This window comes from Gobius niger (genome assembly GCF_951799975.1).
Source record: "Gobius niger genome assembly, chromosome: 1".
Taxonomy (NCBI): domain Eukaryota; kingdom Metazoa; phylum Chordata; class Actinopteri; order Gobiiformes; family Gobiidae; genus Gobius; species Gobius niger.
Window position 1 is genome coordinate 38,037,298 of NC_136852.1, and position 11,988 is coordinate 38,049,285.

Genomic DNA, 11,988 nt, shown 5'->3' on the forward strand with positions numbered 1-11,988 from the left:
TTGTCATTATGGACTGTAGCATTTACAAAGTGTTCTGCATTAGTGTGTAGCGTCTTGTTTTCAATCATACAGCATGTTTTCAACAAAAAAAGGATTTTAAAGTATTCGAAATACAGTACTCTGATTGGGCAAAGTAACGGATTATAATACAAAATAGACTTTAAGGAGTATTTGGTATCCTGTAACTAAATACAAATCCTTATAATAATGTTAACAATTAAAAGAACAATTAACAGTTAAAAGGAAATGATGTAAAAGAGCAGAAGGTGAGTTTTGAAAGATTTTATAGCCATTGTTCTATGGGGCCCTGCTTCATAAAGCTCACGTATGGACAAAATGAGGCCTAAACCTTCCGTATGAACTGTTTTGTGCCAAAGGTGGTATTTATAGAAATCAAACTGAACCTAAAACATTCCGCAGTCCACACTTTTCAGAAACCCAGCACAGACGAGAGGAGACTGGGTGAGGGCTGATCCAAGGCACAAGTCCATTCAGAGACGGCCCAGCTCCGTGACTTCCTCTCTCACACACCTCCTGGACTCTGCTCCTCATTCACGCCATCCATAAACCTCATCCTAAAACCTCAAGAAACAATATCTGAGTGAGTCGATGCCCACCGAGCTTCTTCTGTAGTTTCAGGGAGTTTGATCTCTGTGAACAGCACTGGCACTGGGTCTCGGTAAAACCCTCTCATTATCGCCTCATGTTTAGGTAAATCTCATTCATGTTACTTTGCATGTCCTTCTATGATGAAAGGGCGGGGCGTGAGGAGGAGTCATGTGTGCACATTTCTGCTCCAGGTGGAATCAGTGAAGGGGAGATCTTTCACTGATTCCACCTGAACTCTCTTTTCTTTCATACAAACTCGAATAGGCAGAGTTTTATAAATGAGGCCCCAGGCGGTTAATGTCCCGCTGTAATTATCCTTTGTTCAAAATGTCGTCCGCTGTCGTGGATCTGCAGGTTTATCGCTTTAAACTGAGGCTCAAAGCAGCTGCACAAGTAAAATAAAAACACATTGGTGGGTGATTATCAAGCACTAAAGCGGTGGACAGTGGAGGCACATTTCAGAAACAGACGAGGAAAAAAAATCATGAGATTACATGGCATTCTGATCTTGTTAAAAACATTCAGGAAAAAACACATAATCCAAAAAAGTAAAGAATAAACTGCTAAAAATTAACTTAAGTCACTTTACAAAATATACAAATAAACACAACTGCAGTACTTGTACTACAGCTCTGTTCATGTTCTGGTCCATGTTCCTGTTGAAGGCACTGGCGGCAAAACCAAGGAGGTGGAGGTGGTCCCAGAGGGCGGCCCCAGTGTGGCCTGGGGGGCCCCGGGCGGAGGGGGTCAGTGGACCGAGGACATGCGGTCGATGGAGCGCAGCAGCTCGGACACAAAGTTCAGCGACTCGGCCTCGGACAGAAGACGCCTGGAAAACACAAGCGTCACGTCAGTCACCTTCAGTAACCTTCAGTAACCTTCAGAACACAGGTGGACCGTCACACATCCACAGGCCAAACAGTTCTCCCTCACTGCGTAGACATGTAGCAGCGGTTGTAGTAGTAGTATAGTAGTAGTAGTAGTAGCAGTATACCTGACAGAGTGGTGGGCGTGGCTCGCCGTCTCCTGAAGTTTCTCGGACGCCGTCAGAGCGTTCTGTTTCATGGTGGACTCTGAGGCTCTGAGCTCCACGTTCTCCGCCTGGACCTGCTCCACCTGGACCTGGACCAGACCAGACCGTTTGGTTTATTTATTTATTTTACTCATCATGAACTCGGACAGACCAAAGAACAGATTCAGAGGAAGAACTGATTCAGAAACGTTTGCTGCGTTTAGGCTGAAATAAGAACTAGTCTAAACACTGAAGCAAACCGAGCGAATTTTCTCCAGTTCGGCTTAACCCAAATCTAAAAGCTTCTGCACTGGAGCTTACAGCCTATAAACCAGTGTGATATTCAAGTGGTTTTAATGATGTTTTACGCTTGAGACCAACTCGACATAGAGAAGATGTGGAAGAATCATAGTATCTGAAGCTTCTGTAGTTAATGAATTTCTATTAGTTCATCCAATTACATTTCAATTTGTTACCAAGGTAATCAAGTATTTGACCTAAATATTTTGCTTCATTTACATTATAATTTTTTTCTTCTTTAGTTTGTTGTAATTGACGTTTATTTGAAAAACAACACTGAGACCGTTTTATCTATATTTAGGTTTAAAGTGCATTTGACAGGATTTAATGCTTTTGAAAATATGGCTTATTTAGGACAACATCAGTGGCATAATTATCATTTTATTTCAGTGAAGCAACAATGTTAATGAAGAAATGTTGGGTAGAAAAGTTATTTTTATCTGAATTTTTAAGCTGCTGACAGGAAGTGACATAGATAAAGGTAAGGTTCAGTTTGACTCATTTCCCATTGGCATCTTTCCGCTTTCCAACCCAGTAACGCCATGATCCCGCCCCCCACATTGTTCTAACTCTAAACAAATCCTTTTTCCTAACCCTAATCTTAATCCTAACCTTACTCATTTGCAAACGACAATATTAACTTAATAAAGCTAGCTGAAAAAGCTGCGTTTGAAATGACATCCTATCAGAATTCAGGGGGGCGTGGCTCATTTGGAAATCCGAATGAGGCTTCCCATTGACATAGCATGGTCGGCCTCTATAACTTACCGTCAATGATTCTAGGTCATAAACGCGTCAAAAAGGCAATGCATCTACGGGACAGGGTCATAAACTCGCAGAACACGTGGCCGATGTGTCTGAGGTCTGACAGTTCTCTGCTACAGGACCGGATTTAGCCCTCAGGCCTGATGCTGCTAACCCCAACATGAACCTCACTGAACTAGCGACCTTCATGTGGAGGTATGACTGTGATGTCCCTCGTGTCGGTGCTTCCGTGTGGTTTTACCTGCAGATGTTTCACCTCTGTCTTGAGTTTGGCGACGGTGGCCTCGGCCTTCAGCGCTCGCTTCTGTCACAGCAAACAAACATAAGGCACACATTAAACCAAAAAGGAACAAAAACTGTGCCTTTGCCAGAGCCTGTACGGTGTGAGTTGGATTTCAAATCAAGACAAGAGAGAGAGGGAGGGAGGGAGGGAGGGGGGGTGAGCGGAGGGAGAGACAGAATGAGGAGGGAGGGGAGCGTAAGGAGGGAGGAGAAGGTTTTAGAGATTTTTAAACCAAACTTTATTTAGTTTGTAAACATGGAGGAGGGGGGTTCCTGACATTCACACCTTGCACTATTTAGAAAAAAAACACAAACTATCCATCCATCTTCTTCCACTTTTCCGTTTCCGGGTCGTGGGGGCCAAGGCCGTGGGAACCCAGGGTGCTGAGGGCGCTGCAGCACCCCCTGGTGGATAGTTTGTGAACTGCAGGCAATATCAACCCCTTAACTCCCACCCCTTTACCCCAGTCCAAAAGCTTCTGGAAAAAAGCTGTGAAAATCGCAACAAAACAGACGAAAACAAGGATGGAAATGTGAAAAAAATGAGAAAACATTGACAGAAAAGTGATGATTTTTTTTCCATAAATGACAAAAATGGACAAAAATTTGACAAAAAAGTGAGAAAAATTTGAAGAAAAATTCAGAAAAAATGGACGAAAAAGGGATAAGAATTTGACCAAAAAAAAATGCTAATAATTTGACGAAAAAGTCACAAAAAAGTCAAGAAAATGTGACAAAAATGAGACGACTGCCCAACTAAAAAAAGTGATGTAAAAAAAATCTGATGTGAGGAAAAAGATCCATTTAGTTTTGTAGGTCTTTCAAATGAGGCGTTACACTGGCCTACAGGATTTGGGTAAAGCTGAACTGGAGAAAATGCTCTCGGTTCAGGCGGGAGTTAAGAGGTTAATAAATAGGATTTATGCACAGAAAAAGTATTTTGGGGGTAAATTTTGTCCCTCAGCGCCCCCTAACTAAAATATCTTCCCACGGCTCTTGTGGGGGCAGCTGTTGGAGCTGCCCAAATCACATTGCACCAGCCCCTTATGGCTCCTCCTCCAGGTGGTGGGTCCACAGAAGGACGGCCTCATGGTTCTATCCGGGCCTGTTGGTCTCTTATAAGGGGCTTCTGAACCGCTCTTTGTCTGACCCGTCACCTATAGGACCTGTTTGCCCTGGGAGACCCTACCAGGGGCACGAAGCCCCCGACAACAGAGCTCCAGGATCATTCGGGCGCTCGAACCCCTCCACCACGTTAAGGTGGCGGTTCCAGGAGGGGTACTACAAAATATACAAAAATACAAAGTACATACAAACTGATGTAAAAATTACAGAGGTTAGGACCCTCCCAAAGTCCTCAACCATCCTCCAGCGTGTCCTTTTATTGTAGACAGCCTGAGACACATCCGTGAGGGCGGGGTTAGGGTTAAAGGGTCAGGTGGGCTGTGGGTAACGTACCGTCATGACTCTGAGGTTGTGCTCCACAGACTGAACCATGGTCTCCAGGTCCAGCGCCTCCTGCTGTTCGCGCTGACGCCACTGCTGCAGCTCCGCGCTCAGCTGCGCCGCCCTGAAACAAGCCCCGCCCCAGGGTTACAGCCCACTTCAGTCCAGCTCAAGTCTCCTTCAGCCCGGATTCAGTTTCTGACCTGCTCTGGTTCCTCACTGACTCCCGTCTTAGCTCCGCAATGGTTTTCTTCAGTTGTTGGTTTTCCTGCGTCACCTGAACACAACAGGACACCGTTAAAGTCACTGATGGACATTACGTTGCGTTCAAATGATTCCACAACAGTGTGAACAGCTTTTTCCGTAACGGCGTCTCTCCCGTTGAGTCGTAGCGGCCCCTGCTCCGGCTCACATTACCACATGACAGATATAAAGAATAGAAAGGTGTCCAGGACGACTTCAACACACATGAGCATCGTTTTCTCCATTCATTCCCAGTGTTCATTGGTTAGTATTACTGTCCAATCACTGGAAAAAGATTAAGGAGGAAGAAATGACATGATTTACTTGAATTCACAGACTAATTCTAAAGTGTGAGTGGATTTGGTCTGGTCTTGGATCAGATAAAACCTCTTATCGCCAATGGAACAAGCCCTTTTTGTCTTAATTCAGATTATTTTGTATTATTTCAAGTGAAAAATAAATCTTTCAGAGTAAGTTATTTTGTCTTTCATTTCAAGTGTGTTCCATGGGGATTAGTGTTTTCATTTTACTGTAGATTAGCTCAAACCGACTGAAATTCAACATAAAGAGCCTTTATTCAAGCGATTTGAAGACAATTATCTCATTTAAGACTCATTTTCCCAGTGATGTTCAATAAATATTGATCATTTGTTAAAAAGTACAGAAATACTGTTTTAAAGTTGGAAACAAGCATTGGCATTCCATTGGAGGGGGGGGCTCAGCAGAGTGAAGCAGGGCACACAGACCCGCCCACTCCGCGCTTTCTCTCCTCATTTTAATCGCTAACGTTTCCCACTAGCTTTACTTACTGCCATCAGACCGAAACAGTGACAAAAGCCACAGGTCGCTCACGCTATTTTGCAAATTATCCATGTGTATTTGCAGACTTGTTCAGTATAATGTGAGGCTTTAGAAACTCCTTTGACGTGGTTCTAGTGAAAATGACTATTCAAGCCTTCAACTAAACGTAGGATTCAAATATGGTGGGACCAAACCAGGCTGAAGCATTGGTTTTCTTATTCATGAAGAGGTCACATGGAACACACAGGCAAGAGGCAACATATCATAATGAATTGTATAACATAAAGTAGTGTTTTAAAGTATTATTAATGTCTATTTCAATGCATATTAACAAAAAATCCTGTGTCCCCAGTGCAGCCCCCTGTTTGATGCGATATCTTTAAGGTCTATGTAAAACTAATTCTCTTAATTATATAATAATAATAATCTTAAGGTTAAAACTGAAAAGACACACACTAAATATACAGAATGCAAGTATACAGTTTGTTACAATGTAAAAGAAACTACACTGTCAAACTAAACCACAGAATATCATGATGAATATAAAATTTGAAGTGACTGAACTAACACGTGGGGAAGGGGCATAGGGGGGGCCTTAAAATAGTTTGTACCGAGGGCCCAGAATTTGGTGCTACACCCCTGGAAACAAATACTATATTTGATATAAACAGAAGTGAGTGATTTGAAGTGTTTCACATAATAGGAAAATCCATGAACAAATGGAGCTAAAGTCTGTGCCTTCAATTGAAATGACATTTGAAAATGTGCATGAACATTATTTTCTTGCCAGATCTGACACAAGGTCAGTCACAATGATCTCAACTCAATATTAGATCAAAACAGTATCAAGGAAATAAGTGGTGTTTCCATTTTATTACATTGCACTGGGTCAGAAGGGCCAGTCACGAGATGGCCGCCATTCGTTCCAACGTGTTACTATGTCCGATCTAGAGTTTGGTTTGGACGCCCTGACCCCTGACCTCTGACCTGCAGCAGACTGGTGCTGGACTGTTGGTCTAAGATGGACGTCTCATCGTCTCCTTCGTAGCTCCGTCTGGACTGATCTTCATCGTCGTCTTCATCGTCTTCATGGAGGAGGGAGTCAAACCTGACCAATCACAGAGCAGCGTCAGACCGACCAAACCATACATTTTTGGGCTCGATAATTATCGTCTGTACAATTATTAGCATTTCTTATAAAACTTTGATTTCTAACAGAAGCAAATTGAGTTCCATTACATTTCATGTTTGTGGCAGCTTGTGTGGTGATGCACTTTTAGAACAGTAAAAGTGACAGTATCTTGTATCTTTAGAGTCAATAATGTTGTTTATCACAATACATTGTGACAGGCCTAGACAGCACAGACTCCATCTGAAAGTCTAGTGCTCTGTTTCACATTAGGTGTGTTTAAAGCAGTACTAAGTAACTCATGCCCCTAGAGGCCATAAGCACCACTGCAGGTGTTGTAGCATGTTGAGAGTAAATCCTACACCGACAGAAAAGACAAAGGGAGAGAGGGACATTGTACATCCAATTACACGGTGGAGATCTTTTTTCACTCAAACTTTGCTGTAAATACTGTTTGGCACTAGCCCGCAGTTAGCTTTGCCCGTTAGCCTGTTAGCTTCTTCTTCGCGATTCCATTAGTGTGTATTGGTGACTTTGAGCCGGTGGCAGCGAAGTTGCAATTGTGGTTTTCTGGCCAGAGACACCAGGGGAAGATGATCATCCCACTAACACTTGTATCAGCCCCAGAGGGACTACAGAAGGGATTTATTGAGGCAAACAAGTTATTTAGTACTGCTTTAATATGAAGTGCGCCTCGTCTGGATGCCAGGCGAGAACAGGCGGTGGCAGCCGAGCGTGGAGGAAGACGCCTTAAATCCAGCCGGACACATCACAGCCCCGAGAACGAGAGGAGCATCAGATCACGCAGCGTCTCGCATTTGTTAAAAAGAGTTTGTGAATAAAACTACTTTTAAAGTTTGTGAACGCATTTCTGCTTCTCCCACACACCAGACAGACGCTTCATCATCAGGAACAGACTCTCCTCCTCCAGTTTAACAGTTTCGGATTAGAGTGGACAAAACATTTATGTTGGACTCATCGTTGACACTTTCTGTCAAATATCAAGCATTTCTGCTGATAAAGTAGATCTGTGATGAGAAAAGAGGAGGCAGGAGGCTGCGGAGCGTCATGGCGACAGGTTTCTGATCAAAATACAATTCAGATCCAATCATCTGTCAGTGTCAGCGCACATGTTGACTGCACTTCATTTCCCATAATCCCTTTGGCCTTTGTAGTTCAGGCGGCCGAGCAATCTGACCGGCCTGCAGCGCCTGGCTCATCTTAAACACACCTAATGTTGAAGTGTGTTTGAGCGACTTGATGTTTGACCTGATGTTTTCATGGAATGATATCGTTTGTATCTTCAGTAAAGTGACAAAGAAGGTGTTTAAAATGGGCAAGACGCAAGTTGGTCATTTTATACTCACTACTGCCACCTCAGGTCTTACGCGTAACTGCAGGTTCTATATTAACGGACCTGAATTACCACCTTTTTGATTTGAGAGGCAGTTGTGGTGAACAGGTCTGGGCTCATTCTACACATTAGGACATGGCTGGAACATGTAGGGGAGGAAAATACATACGAGTAACAAAACATATACTAACTAAAAGGAAGGAAGGAGAATTATTTATTTGAACTGAAACAGCCAAGTCAATTTTTTTCTGTACTTGCTTTTGATACTTTCATTTTTTTCCACCAGTAGTACCAAAGCTGTTCTCCCTTATACTGCACTGGCATCATTTAACGGCATCATTTACTACGACAGAATGAATCGAGCTCAAACTCCTCCAGGTGAAGAATGCGCAGGTTAGAATAATTTCATTTTCAACCTGACATCTGTCATTTATTGCTCCCTCTTTAGCTCTTTCTACAGTGATATATGGGAATAGTGACTCAGGGCATCTGGATTAAAGCACGCACCTTGTCACCTCCTCTTCCTGTTCTGCAGCGAGAGACCCCGATGAGACTCCGCCTCCAGACGCCCAGCTCCGCCCCCAGGCCTGCCCCTGATTGGATAGACACAGGTTCAGTTGCAGGGACAATATGTTATAGCCATACATTTTTAGCACATCTCTACTATTTATTTATTATTTTATTTATTTATTTATTTTCTGGCCGCGCTCGGCATTAGGGCCAGGGCAGTGTCTCGTCCGGGGAAAAGCGAGCGAGACCATTACAATTAAGCAGCTCTTCTCGAATGAACCGTCTACCTTTCCAGATTTTCTTCACGTGTGCGTCAATGGCTACAGCTAATGTATTTATTCTTTAATTAACCAGGAAACCACACAAGTATCACTTCAAGGCTGATTATTCCATTAAATTGACAGACAAACTATATATCATTCAAGGTGGGAGGGGAAAAAAGTCGCTCCCTCCGCAAATTCTCATTGGGGCCCACTTTTTAATGTGGGAAATCTGGTCTCCCTAATATATGGTCACCTTTGAAGCAGTTGAGGGGGAAAAACAAAGGGGAGTCAAATCTAAAAATTCTTCGATTATTCAAAAACACTTCAACCAATGCTGAATTATGAATAGATTGTTTCTACTAATTAAAGAAACAAAGACACGGAGAGGAGCAAAGTGCTAACATTAGCAACAAGTGCCGTTTTTTCGCTTCTACTGAACAATTTACAGTGAAAAAACATCCATATGGACTTGATTTTGGCTTGACTTTATTAGTATGTAATAAATATGCTTACAGTCCGCCAGAAAACAGCTAAAAAGACTGGAAAATTGTGATTCCCATGAGAGGTTTTCCTCCCCCTCGCCTAGGACACGCCCCCTTGTTTGACGCATTGTGGCAAAAATAAGAAAAAAATGTGGGGAAAAAATGTGTTTGCACGGACACGCCTCAGCTCTACAACGTGAAAACATGACACAGAGTATTTCATCTGCCTTCACTTTTGATGAAACTAATATTAATCATATGGATGTTTTATATAATTGGTTTAGATCTGCTTCTTCTGCGGCTTATTTTTAGAACATAATCTCAGCGGTTAAAGAGGGCCCACTGTATATGGATGCAACTATGAATCAACAACCATAAATAAACTACAAATACATTATTTTCAAATGTAATATATATATATTTGTTTTTATCAGCCCACAGAATGCGTTTATTTACTCCGAGCTCCTCCAGGGGGCCCTCATCAGAGTCCGGCTGGTCTTGGTCCTGCTCCGGGTCTGAGTCCAGGTTCTTGGAGCGAAGGAACTCTTTAAAGGAGAACGGGTTCAGCTCTTCCTCCTTCACAGACTCCTCTTCATCTGAAACCGGACGAATGGAAAAGGGCAAAAGAAACATCAGGATAAAGGTCCATAAAAACAAACAAACACACAAACACACAAACAAACACACACAAACAAACACACACACACACACACACACACACACACACACACACACACACACACACACACACACACACACACACACACACACACACACACACACACACACACACACACACACACACACACACACACACACACACACACACACACACACACACACACACACACACACACACACACACACACACACACACACACACACACACACACACACACACACACACACACACACACACACACACACACACAGGGCTTTTAATAGATACATGTAATGATCCCTCAACTTTTTCTTTTCCTTGTCTATGCACCTTATTGCTTCTGGTTGGTGATGTCACTATGGCCAGTACTAGGGCTCAAACAACTTATCGATTAATTGACAACCGTTTAATATAATAGATCCATTATGACAACCAATGAATTATTGAAATGGTTGACAACTCAAAAGAGCAGTAAGTGAGTTCTTCTCATTGTACAACCGTACAACAAAATAGTGTTCAGGTGTTAGTCCTGAGCCGCTGCGACTGAGCCGCGCCACCATTGTGGGCCAACCTGACCAGCATATTTCTGGAGGTCGGGGGAAACCTGGCTGGCTGACTTCAATCTCCACTGATCCTCTGAAACGGTGCACCACCTCCTCGGTTTGTCCCTGTTCCAGAGCGTGGTGTCCTGCACTGGTGAGCTCCACCTCCTCCTTCCTCTTCCTCCTGCGCAGCTCCCTCCGCTCCACAACAGTCTTTCACCATCTTCTGGGGAGAGCTTAGCAGTTAATCTGTTTTATAGGCTATATGCTGGACTTCCTGTCGCCGATCGTTTACATTGACAACTAGCAGGTCCCACACAAATAAAGAGAAGCTCAGGATTTGGTTAAGAGTTAACGAGTTACTGATGGACAGTCACAGGAAGGAAACGCCAGCTGTCGTAAGGGGCAGAGCTTTTATTTTAGAGCTAAAGGCTAGTGTTAAAAAATGATAATATAACATGTAAACAAGTAAATATTATATAAACTAACAGGACGATTCTTTTTTGCGCAGGCTCATTCAAAACTTTGCGCTAGTTTTATTTTTTATTTTGTTAGCCGCGTTAGCCTCAAGACAAAACATCCACCGTTATGAACACGGAGGTTTCCTCCAGTGAAGTCGTCACGTCTCACGTAATATTTTCTAACCTGCTCCAGCCACATCCGAACTTTTACTCGCTGTCCTTTACCAAATCTTGAGCTATCGCTTCATTTCTGTGGGACCTGCTCATTTTTAATGGGAAGAGATAACAGACAGGAAGGACAGCGTCTGGTTTACTGTCCAGGCGGAAATCACGTGGGGTCACTGTGCATATAGCCCATTGTCCATTGAACGTCCAATCGCCAGAACGATAGAAGGCTTTTGTGGCTTAGCTGTGAGTCTTGCCCGGATACTTTCTTGTTTGTCCCTTTTTGGTTTCCTGTAGCTCCTCTTGTGACGCCTCCACTGTGCTGCAGGTGTGGGGGCTCTTGGTGCCTCGTCAGTGTTTCAGAAGAAGAAATATGTAGGTCTCAAATGTCTTTAGCTCATAAGCTAGCTATTTAAAGAACATCATGAACATGTGTTTTTGATGTGTGTTTGTGACGGTCTGAGTGTTCTGTGTTGTGCGCACTGTAAATATGACCTGTCAGTGACTCTGGACAAGTGTCCAATCAGAAAACGGAATGAGCTCCACTCTTATTGCTGCCAGATCCTACATCCTGAACTTCAGCAATCACTCCGTTAACATAGATGCACAGCTCAGTTTTACATCCACTTTCACAGGAACAGGACTGGCACAGACTGACCTGAAGACCGTGAGTAAATATCATTTCATACTTTCTAAAAACAAACTGTATGACTAGTAGTACTGTAGCCTAGGTAAGGAACACTGCCTTCGACTCTTTCTAAAACCTTTTTAAAAAGCATTATTTTCGCTTAGATATCATGTCAAACCGACCGTCGGTGATGATGAGAGTCCTGTGCCTGCTCCTGGCCCCGGACATGGTTCGGTTCCGTTAAAAACCCGCTGAAATCTCGATAAACCCGGGTAATAACCAGATCCGCCTCACTCCGCCATGTTGCACCCGGAAGTGGCCACAGGCACGTGGCG

At 43.3% G+C, this 11,988-nt stretch overlaps 1 protein-coding gene across 1 annotated transcript; it reads right to left on the reverse strand.

The window, feature by feature from the left end:
- Positions 1 to 1,142: 1,142 nt before the first annotated feature.
- entr1 (endosome associated trafficking regulator 1) lies at positions 1,143 to 11,952 on the reverse strand. Its single transcript, XM_079571316.1, has 9 exons — positions 11,836 to 11,952; positions 9,653 to 9,792; positions 8,449 to 8,534; positions 6,446 to 6,566; positions 4,618 to 4,691; positions 4,427 to 4,538; positions 2,928 to 2,990; positions 1,604 to 1,731; positions 1,143 to 1,438 (listed from the first exon to the last, which is right to left on the reverse strand). Exons 1-9 carry the CDS (start codon positions 11,879 to 11,881, stop codon positions 1,357 to 1,359), a joined length of 852 nt encoding a protein of 283 aa, XP_079427442.1. The 5' UTR covers positions 11,882 to 11,952; the 3' UTR covers positions 1,143 to 1,356.
- Positions 11,953 to 11,988: the final 36 nt, after the last annotated feature.